At 42.2% G+C, this 18,271-nt stretch overlaps 1 protein-coding gene across 4 annotated transcripts; it reads left to right on the forward strand.

Moving 5' to 3' along the window:
* Positions 1-2: 2 nt before the first annotated feature.
* Positions 3-17,781, forward strand: sri (sorcin). Of its 4 annotated transcripts, XM_038994404.1 has the most exons (17): positions 3-159; positions 925-1,035; positions 1,176-1,245; positions 1,384-1,427; positions 1,731-1,878; positions 1,991-2,104; positions 2,199-2,257; positions 9,298-9,684; positions 9,897-10,262; positions 11,877-12,239; positions 12,528-12,545; positions 12,734-12,797; positions 12,890-12,933; positions 13,161-13,311; positions 15,122-15,235; positions 17,070-17,145; positions 17,314-17,781. In XM_038994404.1, exons 1-16 carry the CDS (start codon positions 112-114, stop codon positions 17,123-17,125), a joined length of 2,157 nt encoding a protein of 718 aa, XP_038850332.1. In that variant the 5' UTR covers positions 3-111; the 3' UTR covers positions 17,126-17,145; positions 17,314-17,781. The 4 variants fall into 4 exon arrangements, 3 of the variants coding, with proteins under 3 accessions (XP_038850332.1, XP_038850333.1, XP_038850335.1); XM_038994405.1 differs by lacking the exons at positions 12,890-12,933; positions 13,161-13,311; XR_005477012.1 differs by lacking the exons at positions 12,528-12,545; positions 12,734-12,797; positions 12,890-12,933; positions 13,161-13,311.
* Positions 17,782-18,271: the final 490 nt, after the last annotated feature.

Raw genomic sequence — 18,271 nt, forward strand, 5'->3', positions numbered from 1 at the left:
ACATAAAAGCAGGACATCCGACACTCCCCTTGTGTGTCAAGAAGGGCAAGTCAGGGAAGTTTTACTTTATTGCCAGTTGGTATCACAGTGTTATTCTTTTCATTCATAGAAATGAGTTATCCTGGATATGGTGCTCCCGCAGGCGGATACCCAGGAGGGGTAAGATCTTACAGACAAGTGTCTTCTACACAAATATAAAAATAAATGGGTATCGGCAGGACCGTTTAGTTGTCCGGAAGTAGAACTGCAAATCGACGTAATATAACAAGCGTATATTGCACAGTGTTTTCCGAATACAGTAGAGTATTTGTTGTATCTAATACAATTTGTAGGCCTCCCTGCCAACGAATCTCTACCATTGACAAGCCGTAGCAGAGCTTTTATGATTTATGCGTTTTAGCCTCCAGGGAGGCCTGTTGTTCCCGAAGTGAAGAGGATTGTTGGATACAACCGAGACATTCTTACAATGTAACAATCTGAGCTGATCAAAAGATAACATGAAGTGCAAATGTTAGCTCTACTATGATGGATTATAGGGCCTATACTTTGTATAAAAAGTTCAGTAGTGTATAGGTCTATAGAAATACTGGTTTAGAATTAACTCAGTTCACCCAACCCTGGGAGTGGTCAGGTTCACATAGCTGGGACTCACTGTCCTGGTGTTGCTGGCCAAAGTACAGTTTGACACTCTTACTGATTGGAATAAATAATCTATATGAAATAATTCTCAGCATCTTGCACTGATTTGAGACATCATTGTGTTCTATAGACTATTGGTTAGGTGGCTCAGAGTGAGTCATTGGGATGTTCAACTTTGGACACTTTCATGGCACTTGACCTATGTTGTCACTAACTGTTTCATAGTAACCTTATGGTGTTTACTGTTTCTCTCTCTCTCTATAAATCATTCTGTCTGCCTTGCAGTATGGAGGTGCCCCTGCTGGTGGCCACCCTCCTGGTGGCCCTGGCTTTGGAGGATACCCTGGTCAGCAGCAAGACCCTCTCTATGGATATTTTGCTGCTGTTGCAGGCCAGGTAATAAGATGTACAGCTTGACATATTGAGCTATCTGCTAGCCTCAACACAGTCAAAACAGCTTACTGTCGTCTAAAAATGTATAGCATTGTTTCGGTCTCAATAAGTATTTGTTCCCCTCTATCTTTTGACGTTGGAAGGATGGGCACATATCAGCAGAAGAGCTCCAGCAATGCCTCACACAGGCTAACTTCTCTGGTGGCTACAAACGTAAGCGTGACACCATGTACAAGACCGACGGGAACCGCAAACTCCCAGCCACTTCAATGCAGTATTTTGTTTTATTCTATTCTTTACACTGTATGAAGAGATGACTGTGGTTTGATTAACTTATCTTATCTCTGACAGCTTTTAACCTGGAGACCTGCAGACTGATGATCAACATGCTGGATGTATCCTTGACTAACCAGTCAGTACACACACAGGTTTTTAAAATACTATGGTCCCACTAGCTACCAGTACAATAATATGAGATGAAATATGTGTAAGTGACTGTTGTGCATTAAGAGTTTGCAGAAAGTCCTCTCACATTGTATGACTGTTCCATGGATTTTTCTTGATTGGGAAAAAACAACTAGATATATCAGGACAACAATCTAAATATTGAAATTATTCAGGAAACTTTTAGCCGTCTATATTCATGTTTGAGGTAAGGTTGAGGTCACTGCTGTTCCTTGACTGAAGCGACCCCTCAGAGAGACATGTCATGTACTATGGGCTTCAATGAGTTCAAGGAGCTGTGGACCGTGCTCAATGGCTGGAAGCAGCACTTCATGTCCATTGACCGTGACCAGAGTGGGACCGTGGACCCCCAGGAGATGCACCAGGCAGTTACTTCCATGGGTACGTACAAGCACAAAGGGTGTATTCGTTTATGTGTATACACAATAAGTGATGACCGAAAGTCAATATGAGAGCGAAATGTTCATTTGACATGTATGTTTGTGTGTTACAGGCTACAGACTGAGCCCACAAGCCATGAACGGCATCATCAAGAGATTCAGTTCTCAGGGGAAGATCACCTTTGATGACTACGTAGCTTGTTGTGTGAAACTCAGAACCCTGACTGGTGAGTGAACTGTTTTGATCACTTGTCCATTATCAGTATGACTATTGTATGTGTGGTTGTTTAGTAATAGTTTATCTCTGTATGTTTGCTACAGATCTGTTCCGAAAGCGGGACCAAGCTGGACAGGGAATGGCCACATTTCCATACGATGATGTAAGTCTTTCAAATCTCTTACAACATTTTTTCAGATCCTCTTCCTTGTTGTACGCACTTACTGTAAATGGCCCCTTAAATGTAAAGTATTATAATCACTCTTTCTCTCTCTCAGTTCATCCAGTGCACAATGAGCACATGAAGAGACAGAGCAGAAAAAAATGAGGGACTACCTCTTAACTCCCATAATATTTACAATTTAGCATGTGTAAATTTATTCTGACATGTATTTTTGATACTCACAAATCACTTGCTTTTTTGATTGCTTTTATACAAACATGACTAAAACCTAATTGTCACATTCCACATGAATGGTTTTGAAATAGGAAGTTAGTATAAAATCGTAACATTACCTTGGGAAACTGGAATATTAGCCAACTTTAACCACTAGGTGTGCCTATAAACCCGTGTCACCACTGCATGTTCTGTATGTTATGTCACTGAATGTCTAATATTCATCAAGATATCCCTAAATATAGCTGGGAGTAATCTTGTCTGTGTGTAATAAACACGACCATATATGTGGAATACACCTCTGATCTGTTTTCTTCGTAGGTCTTGGTGACAGTTCAATAAAATCTAGTGAGCATTATCAGAATTTCACACTAGGTCCACATGCACTCTCCATGGGATAACAAGAGTACTAGAACAAGGTATGAATCAAGAAAATAATTGATTTAACTTGAGTGATTTTATGGTTTCTAAAATGTCAACATCACTCACTTCTGACCGTCACTCTTGTCCACTTGGAGAGAGACTGAGGCAATGACTTGAGCAGGCAGAACCTCCAATCTGTCGTTTCCTGGAGGTCCAGTCTGCCCACTCCTCACATCCAAAGTGGAAAGACTGGGTCCTCCATTGAGCTAGATGTAAAGACCATTTTTGTTCTTTACAGGAGAAATTGCAGACCAAGATGTAGAGCTTTTCCTAAACCTGTACTGTGAAATTATACAACCTGTCTTCAAGCCACTAGACAAGTTTGGGATCTGGTATGGGGTCAGAAGGTACATTTGTGGAAAATCAGCAGATTTCTAGTACAGATCCTTAACTCAAATGCAATGGGTCCCTACATTGGGAAAGTCAGTTATCAAGGTCAGACCCATCTCTGCTACATCTGTCAGTCTGGACCATCAGGTCAGAGATTGTCATAATGTTGGCAATGCGCTGGACTGGGCCGCAAAGCAAAATACTTTACTGAAGAAGCCATGTACAGCCTATGTGGAGGTGAAGGTCACACCTTCCAATGTCCAGTGTCCTACGCGGGCATGGTAAGAAGAGGTCCAGCCTCTAATCCAAGGCTTGAGAAAGTGAGCCCGCAGCATTAGACCCAGCACCATAGACTGTCAGTAAGACTACAACTCGCGCTGTGGCACTGTGTGCCGTCACCGCTGCTTCTCCAGGAGCTGTGACAGAGTGAGCCCGGGAGAGAGAGAGTCGAGATGGCATAAGAAAGAAATGGAACTAGTAAGGTCGTCCAGAGCGCTGAAGTAGACGTCACCCACCAGTCTTCCAACTTCATCCCAAGCGACGGTGAAGAGTGACAGCAGTGAGAGCGAGGCTGAAAGAGAACATGAGAGAGACGATACCGATGAAAGTGCAGTGAATACCCTGCCCCTCTTCCCCTCCATCCCTACCTCCCAATGATGGCCCTTAATGTGAAATGTCTAGAAAACAAAGATATGATAAATGAATTGAAGTTTGAAATATGTGAACTCAAAATTATATTGAACTGACATTGACTTGTTGGAAATTATGAAGTCAAGAATAACAGGATAAAAAAAAAAAAAATGTAAGTATTTAGATAGGCCTACACGGAAATATTTAAATTACACTGAACAAAACTATAAATGCAACATGCAACAATTTCAAAGATTTTACCCAGTTTCAGTTCATGTAAGGAAATCATTAGGCCCTAATCTATGGATTTCACATGACTGGGAATACAGATATGCATCTGTTGGTCACAGATACCTTCAAAAGAAGGTAGGGGCATGGACCAGAACCTGTCAGTTTCTGGTGTGCAGCGCAGCACATCTCCTTCGCATACAGTTGATCAGTCTGTTGATTGTGGAATATTGTCCCGCTCTTCTTGGATGGCTGTGCGAAGTTCCTGGATATCGGCGGAAACCGGAACACGCTGTTGTACACGTCGATCCAGAACATCCCAAACACGTTCAATGGGTAACATGTCTGGTGTGTATGCAGACCATTGGAAAAAAATTGACATTTTCAGCTTCCAAGGATGATCAAATTTTGTTGGTCACATACACATCTTTAGCAGACGTTATTGCGGGTGTAGCGAAATGCTTGTGTTACTAGCTACAACAGTGCATTAGTATCTAACAATTCACAATAATACACACAAATGTAAAAGAATGGAATTAAGAAATATATAAATACTAAGATGAGCAATGTCTGAGTGGCATTGACTAAAATACAGTAGAATACAGTATATGAAATGAGTTCAACAGTATTTAAACATTAAAGTGACTAGTGTTCAATTTAAAGTGACCAGTGATTCCATGTCTATGTAGTACTGTAGGGCAGCAGCCTCTTAAGGTGCAGGGTTGAGTAACCGGGTGGTAGCCGGCTAGTCATGGCTATTTAACAGTGTGATGGCCTTGAGATACTGTAGAAGCTGTTTTTCAGTCTCTTGGTCCCAGCTTTGATGCACCTGTACTGACCTCGCCTTCTGGATGATAACGGGGTGAACAGGTAGTGGCTCGAGTGGTTGATGTCCTTGATGATCTTCTTGGTCTTCCTGTTACATCGGGTGCTGTAGGTGTCCTGCAGGGCAGGCAGTGTCCGCGGTGATGCGTTGGACATACCCAGTGGCGACCAGTCATTTAGATTTTTTGGGGCTTGCCTGTTTTAAATGTTATTTTGGCATTAGTATGTGTCACATATCAGTTTGCAAACAATTAAAAATATATATAAATCATTGAGTTAATAAAGCTGCATACAAACACGGCCTCTTTTTTGTTTTCTTGAGTAAGGCAGCTCCAAAATACAGGTGTTTCAGCCCAGCTCAGTGCTCTCTGTGGTGGTGGGGCAAGCCAGCAGAAAATTCGGAGCTTTGCGCCGTGATTGGATCAGTGTTCTGTCACTCATGAGGAAACTACGCCACCGCATAGTCTAAGGGGAGACCACGAAAATTCTAGCCCTTTGGGTATTGATATAGAGATACATTAGAATTGCCCATCCAAGAAGGCTCAAGGTCATTGGCCACAGATAACATGACGTCAAATCTCGTTATATGTATAGTAGCTTTGATTGGACTGATCATGTCAACATCATACTTTCAAAATCTTAGCTAGAAGTCATCATGAATCAAGTCGACAATCTACTGGCAAATCCTTTTCAACCCTTGCCATATGAAGAGAAATAATGAGGAGAAATTATAGATAAAACGAATCGGTGCTTATCGGCCATTGGATATAAACATTACACAACAAGTTGTAAATTGCAAATTCAACATTGAGTGGTTTGGAAGGAAGTGAGCACAACAAGATGAGTCCAAAAATGTATTGTATGCTGCTGCATAAATTATGTAATATGCCAGGGAGATATGCATACTGTAGCTAAGAAAGTAATACTAATGTTGTGTATGTTGTCTATGTTGTGTAGTAAGCTGTTAGTAGCCCATGTGCCTCGCGCTAATAATTTGATCCCTTTTCCCCTCTTTTGCCTACTGTTCTGACTTGGTGGTGCACGTGCACATGTAGCCTATAGCCTGTTTTAGAGAAATGTAATCATCGAATATTGTAAGAGCTTTCATTGTCTGCTTATATGGCCCCGTTATTTATCCTACGGTTCTGACTTGGTGTACAGGGAGAATACAGTAAGAACAGCCCATGTTCTGAATTCTATCGCTGTACATTTCAAAAGTGCTGAACAAATAGTTATATTGACAACATCCGTTCTAGTTCGCTCATTAATGTCTCAATTGAAATTACGGATTGTCCTTCCCTTATGTCATAGTTTGTACTTCTCAATTGTCAGTAGAAACCACCATTTTTTAACAAGTCTGCCATATCAGCTATGTTTTTTAAAAAGGCAGTAAATGAGGCTGAATGAACTGTTTTGCTGCCAGACAAGGCTCCGCTGAAAGCCAGGTGTAGCAGTGGTAAGGTGTTAGGACTGCTTTTGGGACAGCTTTATGTAGGTCCTAACACCTTGTGGGCACCGTTTGTCACCGTTATAGTACAATTAATGTATTGTTTAGTGTTGTGTAGTGCCTTTGCTGGCATGCATACATTTATTTATAATTTTTTTTGCCCCACCAAAATTGATATGCTAAAATCGCCACTGGGTAGACCGTACCATCCTCTGGAGAGCCCTGTGGTTGCGGCAGTGCAGTTGTCGTACAAGGCGGTGATACAGTCCGACAGGATGCTCTCAATTGTACATCTATAAAAGTTTGTGAGGGCCTTAGAGGCCAAGCCGAATTTCTTCAGCCTCCTGAGGTTGAAGAGGCGCTGTTGCGCCTTCTTCACCACACTGTCTTCTCCACTGCCGTCCCATCGTTGTGAATAGGGGCGTGCTCTCTCTGTTGTCTCCTGAAGTTCACGATCAGCTCCTTCGTTTTGTGGAGGGAGAGGTTATTTTCCTGGCACCACTCCGCTAGGACCCTCACCTCCTCCCTGTAGGCTGTCTCGTCATTGTTGTAATCAGGCCTAATACTATTGTGTCGTCTGCAAACTTGATGATTGAGTTAGAGGCGTGCGTTGCCATGGAGTCATGGTTGAACAGGGAGTACAGGAGGGGGCTGAGCACCCCTGTGTTGAGGATAAGCGTAGTGGAGGTGTTGTTTCCTACCTTCACCACCTGGGGGCGGCCTATCAGGAATTCCAGGACCCAGTTGCGCAGGGCGGGGTTCAGACCCTGGGCCCCGAGTTTAATGATGAGCTTGGAGGGTACTATGGTGTTGAAGGTTGAGCTGTAGTCAATGAACAGCAATCGTGCATAGGTATTCCTCTTGTCCAGATGGGATAGGGCAGTGTGTAGGGCAATGGCAATTGCATCATCTGTGGATCTATTGGGGCAGTATGCAAATTACAGTGGGTCTAGGGTGTCAGATAAGATGGAAGTGATATGATCCTTAAATAGCCTCTCAAAGCACTTCATGATGACAGAAGTGAGTGCTACGGGGCGATAGTCATTTAGTTCAGTTACCTTTGCTTTCTTGAGTACAGGAACTATGGTGAACATCTTGACGCAAGTGGAGACAGCAAACTGGGATAGGGAGAGATTGAATATGTCCGTAACAACTCCAGCCAGCTGGTCTGCGCATGCTCTGAGAAGTGGCTAAGAATACCGTCTGAGCCAGTAGCCTTGCGAGGGTCAACACGCTTAAATGTCTTACTCAAGTCGGCCACGGAGAACGAGAGCCCACAGTCCTTGGGAGCGGGCCGCGTCGGTGGCACTGTGTTATACTCAAAGCTGGCGAAGAAGGTGTTTAGCTTGTGTACAAATCCTTGCGACATGGGGTAGTGCATTATGCTGAAACATGAGGTGATGGTGGTGGATGAATGGCACGACAATGGACCTCAGGATCTCATCATGGTATCTCTGTGCATTCAAATTGCCATTGATAAAATAACCCCATAACCCCACCTCGCTCTGTTCACAACGTTGACATCAGCAAAACGCTTACCCACACAACGCCATACATGTGGTCTGCGGTTGTGAGCTACGTTGGATGTACTGCCAAATTCTCTAAGAAGACGTTGGAGGCGGCTTATGGTAGAGAAATTAGCATTCAATTCTCTGACAACCGCTCTGGTGGACATTCCTGCAGTCGGCATGTCAATTGCACGCTCCCTCAACTTGGGACATCTGTGGTATTGTTTTATGTGACAAAACTGCACAGTTGCCTTTTATTGTCCCAAGCACAAGGTGCACCTGTGTAATGATCATGTCGTTTAATCAGCTTCTTGATATGCCACACTTGTCAGGTGGATGGATTATCTTGGCAAAGGAGAAATGCTCACTAACAGGGATTTAAACACATTTGTGCACAACATTTGAGAGAAAAGCTTTTTGTGTGTATGGAACATTTCAGGGATATTTTATTTCAGCTCATGAAACATGGGACGAACACTTTACATGTTGCATTTATATTTTTGTTCATTATATATCTTAATCTGAATTTTAAAAGAAATACAGCTTCATTTGAAAAAATCTAATTTATATGAATGGGAAAATGAAATAAGCTGGATGGAGGATTCTTGACTTTTCAATTCCTTATAATCATTCTCTATCGTTTTGTACTGTAAATGTGATGTAATGTATTGTATGTTTGTTAATCACCTCTTTTTGATCCGAAACAACTAGCAAAATGTAATCAACAATATGAAATATGGAATAAAGATGTTATATTTTTTAAACAAAAATAAAAAAAATAAGCAACAAAACAAGAGATGATTCAAAACAAATGTCTGTAACTCATGAAAGAGAACAGGAACAGAGAGATGTAGTTTTTAAAGCAGATTGCTTAATAAGGAGGACTGGCAGTGGTCAGGCCCCTTAGCAACCCCCTAGCAACCTATCAGTGGCCTGGTCACTGAGGTCACTGAGATTTGAGTGGCAGGTTGGGGGATGGGTAGAGTGAGCTGCATGAAGTGATTCAACTGAATTTCACAGGAATCCATAACACAAACACAGTTCTAACAGTGTAATGCACATAATGATTGCTTGCCTTGTGTTAATAGTACATTGCAAGTAATCCTTTTGTTACTGTTTGTGTGTTTTTGTGGTTTTGATTCCTTGATTCAAGTTATTCTCCAGATATTACAAAACACACAAAAAGCTAGCACTCAATGTCCTAGGAGACACAATCATAATCAGTTCCTGATGTGGAGTTTCGCATAAATAAAGGTCTGGACTCAAAACAGTGAAAACACACCCACTTGAATATTCTACAGCAAAGCAGTGCACCCCAGAAATAATCATAGGTCGGCTCTCCAAACCATTTTGGATTAATTTGATCAGCATTTAGGAAACTTTGAGGTTAGTTACTACTGTCGTTGTTATTACAGCACAGGGTCATGGAGACTTGGGTCCTGTTGGTCTTCAGATTGTTGCTCTTTGTGCAGACTGGACACAGCAAGCAGTCCTGCCAGCCAGTGACCGTGGACTTTTGTCAAGATGTTGGTTACAACACGACCATCAATCCAACCCACCAAACCAGGGACTACAACCTGAGGCAGCTTCGTAAGATCGTGAAGACGGGCTGCTCTCCAGAGGTCACAGTTTTCCTATGTGGCGTTGTTTCACCTGAGTGTGTGTTGGATGACAAGATTCCACCCTGCAGTTGGCTCTGTGAGAGGGTGAAGAATGAATGTGAGCTTTTTCTGAGAGAGAAGGGTCTAAACTGGCCAGAGAAGATCAGATGTGAGGCTTACCCCAAACAATCCTGTGCCAACGTAAGTAGCCTTAGGAGGTGTTCATCTTATCATTATAGGGACAGATCTGATTCAGGACTGCTGTATGCCTGTAGGCTGTCCTGCTTAGATTAGCAGGAAGTTGATTTTTGAAGTATAATTCTGGTTCTATAACTGAAAACCTTCCCAGGTGTTGTGTCATTCCTCGCCATAATGCATATAGCATATGACAAAATGATGTTCATTGCTTTCAGGGCCAAGAGAGTATCCCTGCACCAAACCCTGCAGGAACCTGTGAGCCAATCATCATCCCTCTCTGCAAGGACCTGCCCTACAAGGACACTGTAATGCCCAACCTATTAAACCACTCCACACAGGAGGTCGCTGGTTTAGAATTGAATCAGTTTTACCCTCTGGTAAAGGTGCAGTGTTCTCCTCACCTTCAGGCCTTCCTGTGCTCCGTCTACACTTCAGAGTGTGTTTCAGGGAAAGCCCGCCCACCCTGCAGAGCTCTGTGTGAGCTAGCCAGAAAGGACTGTGAGGGGCTAATGAACAAGTTTGGTTTTCAGTGGCCCAGTCAGTTGGAGTGTGACACCCTCACAACGGAATCTTGTGAACATGTAAGTCACTTTCCAGCATGTACACTACATGACCAAAAGTATGTGGACACCTGCTCGTTTAGTATCTCATTCCAAAATCGTGGGCATTAATATGGAGTTGGTCCCCCCTTTGCTGCTATAACAGCCTTCACTCTTCTGGGAAGGTTTTCCACTAGATGTTGGAACATTGTTACAGGGACTTGCTTCCATTCAGCCACAAGAGCATTAGTGAGGTCGGGCACTGACGTTGGGCGATTAGGCCTTGCTCGCAGTCGACGTTCCAATTCATCCCAAAGGTGTTCAATGGGGTTGAGGTCAGGGCTCTGTGCAGGCCAGTCAAGTGCTTCCACACCAATCTCGACAAACCATTTCTGTATGGACTTCGCTTTGTGCACAGGGGCATTGTCATGTTGTTGTCATAAAGTTGGAAGCACAGAATTGTCTAGAATTTTTTTAAATTTAAATTTCACCTAAATTTAACCAGGTAGGCTAGTTGAGAACAAGTTCTCATTTACAACTAATTATATTCTGTAGCGTTAAGATTTCCGTTCACTAAGGGGCCTAGCCCAAATCATGAAAAACAGCCCCAGACCATTATTCCTCCTCCACCAAACTTTACAGTTGGCACTATGTATTGGAGCAGGTAGCATTCTCCTGGTATCCGCCAAACCCAGATTCATCTGTTGGACTGACAGATTGTGAAGCGTGATTCATCACTCCACAGACGAGTTTCCACTGCTCCAGAGTCCAATGGCAGTAAGCTTTTCACCACTCCAGCCGACGCTTGGCATTGCGCATGCTGATCTTAGGCTTGTGTGCGGCCATGCAAACCCATTTCATGAAGCCCCGAATGAACAGTTCTTGTGCTGACGTTGCACTTCAGCACTCAGAGTCCCGTTCTTTGAGGACAGATGATTTTTACGTGTTTCAAGCTTCAGCACTTGGAGTCCCATTCTGTGAGCTTGTGTGGACTACCACTTTGTGGCTGAGCCTTTGTTGCTGCTTCTAGAAGTTTCCACTTCACAATAACAGCACTTGCAGTTGACTGAGGCAGCTCTAGCAGGGCAGAAATTTGACGAACTGACTTGTTGGAAAGGTAGCATCCTATGACGGTGACACGTTGAAGGTCACTGAGCTCTTCAGTAAGGCCATTCTACTGCCAATGTTTGTCTATGGAGATGGCATGGCTGTGTGCTCAATTTTATACACTTGTCAGCAATTGGTGTATCTGAAATAGCTAAATCCACTATTTTGAAGGGGTGTCCACATACTTTTGTATACATAGTGTATCAACTTACAGATTCAATACCAGGCTCCAACCAGCACACCACTACACTGCATCGTTATTTAAACAACTATGATCAGGGCAGGCAAAGGTTAGGAAAATGTGTTTCAGTTTCCTTTGCCTGCTCACAGTTGGTCAAAGTCACATGATGCACACCAGATGATAAATTAGATGTTTCAAAAGGGTAAAGTGCCCCTTTAAACATAAATTGTCAACATCAAAATGTTTGGCGAGGGAAGGAAAGAAAGGAAACCTCAATCAGTTTTGCCTGGTGAAATAAAGGTAAACATCCTTGAATAATAATTATTGGTGATTGGTGAATATGAGGTATTTTGTTGTTTCCTTTTCAGTTTGGCGTGACCAGTGCTCCGTCCCCTGAGGGCCCCTGCCAGACAATCACCATGCCACTGTGCCAGGGCATCTCCTACAACCTGACGGCCATGCCAAATCTGCTGGGGCACAAAAAACAGGCGGAGGCGGCCGTTAAAATGGCTCGAATGGAGTATGTATTGAAATTGACTTGTTCTGTGGATATCCGCTTCTTTCTGTGTTCTGTCTACGCTCCCCAGTGTGTGGAAGGGGAGGTGCAGCGCCCTTGCAGATCCCTTTGTGAGAGAGCCAAACTGGGGTGTGACAGTGTGTTGAATACGTTTGGGATGTCCTGGCCTGATGATCTGAGCTGTGAATCCTTTCCAGAGGAGTCATGCGTGAGAGTAGGTACCGATACTCTTGTCATTTTTTAACCCTTATTAAGTCACCACTTTTAATAAATCAGTAGTTTCTCCAAGTTGTTTAATTCAGTAATACATTGGAAAAAGTACATGGGCCAGTAATGACTGCAACAATGATTTGGCTTTCATTATTTTTCTACAGACCCAGCAGGGTGCATGTTAGCGGTATTGTCACCTTAACCAAAAAAAGGTTACAAAAGCTAATTTCAGTACTGTTTGAGATGTGTACAAAACAATTTACTCTTAAACATTGTCTACTTCTTTTCACAGGGGGACAGTAATCCCGAGGTGTGTTTAAAATATTTTTCTCAGATGACTGAAGAGTAAATATTTATATGTAGCAAGTGAATGATACCTATAATGTGTTTAATGAGGAATGTATTAAGTGAAGTGGGACTAGGTGGATAGGTGGCAAGTGGAATTTGGAGAATATTACCGTTATCCTATCAAATGCTTGTGTGTTTTGGTCTCCACAGCAACTCACGGCTGAGGAACTCCTGGTCAAGCTGAATGAACTTGGTCACTCTGTTCGGGACCAATGTTAGTTGTGGTTTCTTGAATTTAAAGCATTATATATGATGTATGTGTGTATTTCATTTATACATGTATATTCTTGTCTACTTCAATTGTAGCACTAAGTCTTCAAACTGCCCACATATTGTTGGCTCTAGAAGATGTATCCTTCACCTGTTTCTGTTTTGAGTTCACTTTTATATGAGTTTATTCATTAATATTTCTTCCCCCGAAACCCTTTTTTTGTGCTTCCTGACAATACTTTGTATTTATTTACTACTTCCTGAGCTATATTGTGGATCCACTGAGGCCCCAGTAGGCTCCTTGGTTGACAATGGTTTCAATACTGTATCAGCCATCAATCCTTTCTCCTTAACCAGCTCCTTTCAGAAAGACAAATCAGGCAAACTGGATGTGAAAGAATTCCACAGCCTAAAGAACTATGTGTCTGTTACCAAGAGAGAGTACTCAGAGTCCTATGAGTGGCAGAACCCAGGGTTCGTCACAGAATACCAGATGAAGAATGCGCTTGATGTCCGTGGTTAGTCATGTATCACGGTTATGATCAAAGGATGTATTTACAGTGGCAAGAAAAAGTATGTGAACCCTTTGGAAATACCTGGATTTCTGCATAAATTGGTCATCAAATTTGATCTGATCTTCGTCTAGGTCACAACAATAGACAAACACAGTCTGCTTAAACTAATAACACACAAAGAATTATACGTCTTTATGTCTTTATTGAACACACCATATAAGCATTCACAGTGCAGGGTGGGAAAAGTATGTGAACCCTTGGATTTAATAACTGGTTGACCCTCCTTTGGCAGCAATAACCTCAACCTAACGTTTTCTGTAGTTGCGGATCAGACCTGCACAACGGTCAGGAAGAATGTTGAACCATTCCTCTTTACAAAACTGTTTTAGTTCAGCAATATTCTTGGGATGTCTGGTGTGAACCGCTCTCTTGAGGTCATATCACAGCATTTCAATTGGGTTGAGGTCAGGACTCTGACTGTGCCACTCCAGAAGGTGTATTTTCTTCTGTTGAAGCCATTGTTGTTGATTTACTTCTGTGTTTTGGGTCGTTGACCTGTTGCATCACCCAACTTCTGTTGAGCTTCAATTGGCGGACAGATAGCCTAACATTCTCCTGCAAAATGTCTTGATAAACTTGGGAATTCATTTTTCCGTTGGTGATAGAAAATTGTCCAGGCCCTGAGGCAGCAAAGCAGCCCCAAACCATGATGCTCCCTCCACCATACTTTACAGTTGTGATGAGGTTTTGATGTTGGTGTGCTGTGCCTTTTTCTCTCCAGTGTTGTGTGTTCCTTCCAAACAACTCAATTATAGTTTCATCTGTCCACAGAATATTTTGCCAGTAGCACTGTGGGACATCCCGGTGCACTTTTGCAAACTTCAGACGTGCAGCAATGTTTTTTTTGGACAGCAGTGGCTTCTTCTGTGGTGTCCTCCCATGAACACCATTCTTGTTTAGTGTTTTACATATCGTAGACTTGTCAAAGAGATGTTAGCATGTTCCAGAGATTTCTGTACATCTTTAGCTGACACTCTAGGATTCTTCTTAACCTCATTGAGCATTCTGCGCTGTGCTCTTGCAGTCATCTTTGCAGGACGGCTACTCCTAGGGAGAGTAGCAACAGTGCTGAAATTTCTCAATTTATAGACAATTTGTCTTACGGTGGATGGATGAATATCAAGGCTTTTAGAAATACTTTTGTAACCCTTTCCAGCTTTATGCAAGTCAACAATTCTTAATCTTAAGTCTTCTGAGATCTCTTTTGTTCGAGGCATGGTTCACATCAGGCAATGCTTCTTGTGAATAGCAAACTCAAATTTTGTGAGTGTTTTTTTATAGTTTTTTATAGCTGCAAGGTAGCTCTAACCAACATCTCCAACCTTGTCTCATTGATTGGACTCCAGGTTAGCTGACTCCTGACTCCAATTAGCTTTTGGAGAAGTCATTAGCCTAGGGGTTCACATACTTTTTCCAACCTACACCGTGAATGTTTAAATTATGTATTCAATATAGACAAGAAAAATCCAATAATTTGTGTGTTATTAGTTTAAGATCACTATGTTTGTCTATTGTTGTGACTTAGATGAAGATCAGATCAAATTTGATGACCAATTTATGCAGAAATCCAGGTAATTCCAAAGGGTTCACATACTTTTTCTTGCCACTGTATGTTTTGTTGATTTTCTCTTAATTTACGACACAATGATTTGGTTTTGATTGTGAACATCCTGACCTGATAGTGAAACTGAACTCTTGGTAGAGTATATTTGCAGATAAAAAAAGTAAATGATAAAAATCCTCTGTCATATAGATCTCAGTTTGGACGATGAAACGTTCAAAACACTATGGGACCGGTACAGCTCTGGTGGAGGGATCAAATACGATGACTTTATGGCCATTCTCACAAGGCTCAAGATCCTGAAGGGTAACTCTTTACTCACTATATAACAAATTCCTGACTTTCCAATCAATCTACTACATCTAAATATATATACAGTGGGGAGAACAAGTATTTGATACACTGCCGATTTTGCAGGTTTTCCTATCATAGGTACACTTCGACTGTGAGAGACGGAATCTAAAACAAAAATCGAGAAAAATCACATTGTATGACATAAGTATTTGATAAATCAGAAAAGCAGAACTTAATATTTGGTAAAGAAACCTTTGTTTGCACTTACAGAGATCATACGTTTCCTGTAGTTCTTGACCAAGTTCGCACACACTGCAGCAGGGATTTTGGCCCATTCCTCCATACAGACCTTCTCCAGATCCTTCAGGTTTCGGGGCTGTCGCTGGGCAATACGGACTTTCAGTTCCCTCCAAAGATTTTCTATTGGGTTCAGGTCTGGAGACTGGCAGGCCACTCCAGGACCTTGAGATGCTTCTTACGGAGCCACTCCTTAGTTGCCCTGGCTGTGTGTTTCGGGTCGTTGTCATGCTGGAAGACCCAGCCACGACCCATCTTCAACGCTCTTACTGAGGGAAGGAGGTTGTTGGCCAAGATCTCGCGATACATGGCCCCATCCATCCTGATCCTGATCCTCAATACGGTGCAGTCGTCCTGTCCCCTTTGGAGAAAAGCATCCCCAAAGATTTCCATCGCCATGCTTCACGGTTGGGATGGTGTTCTTCTTCTTCCTCCAAACATGACGAGTGGAGTTTTGACCAAAAAGCTCTATTTTTGTCTCATCAGACCACATGACCTTCTCCCATTCCTCCTCTGGATCATCCAGATGGTCATTGGCAAACTTCAGACGGGCCTGGACATGCGCTGGCTTGAGCAGGGGGACCTTGCGTGCACTGCAGGATTTTAATCCATGACGACGTAGTGTGTTTCTAATGGTTTTCTTTGAGACTGTGGTCCCAGCTCTCTTCAGGTCATTGACCAGGTCCTGCTGTGTAGTTCTGGGCTGATCCCTCACCTTCCTCATGATCATTGATGCCCCACGAGGTGAGATCTTGCATGGAGCCCCAGACCGAGGGTGATTGACCGTCATCTTGAACTTCTTCCATTTTCTAATAATTGCGCCAACAGTTGTTGCCTTCTCACCAAGCTGCTTGCCTATTGTCCTGTAGCCCATCCCAGCCTTGTGCAGGTCTACAATTTTATCCCTGATGTCCTTACACAGCTCTCTGGTCTTGGCCATTGTGGAGAGGTTGGAGTCTGTTTGATTGAGTGTGTGGACAGGTGTCTTTTATACAGGTAACGAGTTCAAACAGGTGCAGTTAATACAGGTAATGAGTGGAGAACAGGAGAGCTTCTTAAAGAAAAACTAACAGGTCTGTGAGAGCCGGAATTCTTACTGGTTGGTAGGTTTTCAAATACTTATGTCATGCAATAAAATGCAAATTAATTACTTAAAAATCATACAATGTGATTTTCTGGATTTTTGTTTTAGATTCCGTCTCTGACAGTTGAAGCGTATCTATGATAAAAATTACAGACCTCTACATGCTTTGTAAGTAGGAAAACCTGCAAAATCGGCAGTGTATCAAATACTTGTTCTCCCCACTGTATATATATATATATATATATAGTCACATATTGTACACCAAATAGGTGCATTAAAATGTGTTGTTTTACAATGTTTACAATGTATATGTTACAATGTTTTACAATCTACAATGTTGCATAGTGCCTTGAGAACAAGTGCTTTATGAATACAATGTATTATTATTATGATCAGTGTTGCAATGATCTATAAACAAATAGAACACAGTGAGATTTGTATATCGTTTTTGTTCTCCTGCTCCAGGTCGCTTTAAATCCCGACTCATTTCACCTGTGATGCTGCAACAGACTGTGAGGTAGCCAGTTTCTCCTTCAGTCAGGTGAGTTTGCTCTGGCAGAGTTATCAAGCTTTGAAGCTTTGTCTTTAGCCACAGTGATTACGTCTATCTCTACCTAAAGAAGAACAGAATATGAATAAGTAATCACCACTGAGAAGCTTTTTTTGTGGAAGATGATACTCATGTCAAGTGTTTCTCCTCCTGCTACAGTTGATCCAAGTAACCATTATGTAAGCTGGCGGCAGCTGTCCAGTCACCAGCAAGAGTTCAATTGACCTGGAATGCAATGCAATGCAGTAACCTGTTATGGACCAAAAAAACAATATTCTGCTGCTTTTTAGTACATGCCTGTCAAAAATGATTGTCATAGTGCTGTACAATTTGTGACTGATGTCCACCTGAATATGATGGCTGTTTCCTCCTGGTTTGTTTGAATCTCTTTCTGTACATTTTCTTGCTACATTGTTTATAACACATTTACACACATATTTTTGGGGACTCAGTATTCTATCGTGTTTTTCAGTTATACGACAAGACTAGAGACTTTATTCTCCATATCGTCATTTTTTCTTAAACTTTTATGTCATGTTTCTTTTGTCTGTATACTGTCATTCTGCTTTTAGCTGCAAAGTTGTACAAGACAGACTAACTAATAGTAATAAAACCTTTATAAATATATGCCCTGGCGGATATTCGTGTGTGTGTGTGTGTGTGTGTGTGTGTGTGTGTGTGTGTGTGTGTGTGTGTGTGTGTGTGTGTGTGTGTGTGTGTGTGTGTGTGTGTGTGTGTGTGTGTGTGTGTGTGTAAAATTCTGAATCACCTATAGAGGCCCAATTATAATACGATTTTGCCAACCTATCCTCTCATCTTTTCAGTAAACAGTAGCTACTATCCTGTGTGCGCGTGTGTGTGTGCGCGTGTGTGTGTAAAATTCTGAATCACCTATAGAGGCCCAATTATAATACAATTTTGCCAACCTATCCTCTCATCTTTTCAGTAAACAGTAGCTACTATCATGTGTGTGTGTGTGTGTGTGCGCGTGTGGGTCTGTGTGTGTGTGTGTAAAATTCTGAATCACCTATAGAGGCCCAATTATAATACGATTTTGCCAACCTATCCTCTCATCTTTTCAGTAAACAGTAGCTACTATCCTGTGTGTGTGTGTGTG

Source organism: Salvelinus namaycush, chromosome 5, assembly GCF_016432855.1.
Source record: "Salvelinus namaycush isolate Seneca chromosome 5, SaNama_1.0, whole genome shotgun sequence".
Taxonomy (NCBI): Eukaryota; Metazoa; Chordata; class Actinopteri; order Salmoniformes; family Salmonidae; genus Salvelinus; species Salvelinus namaycush.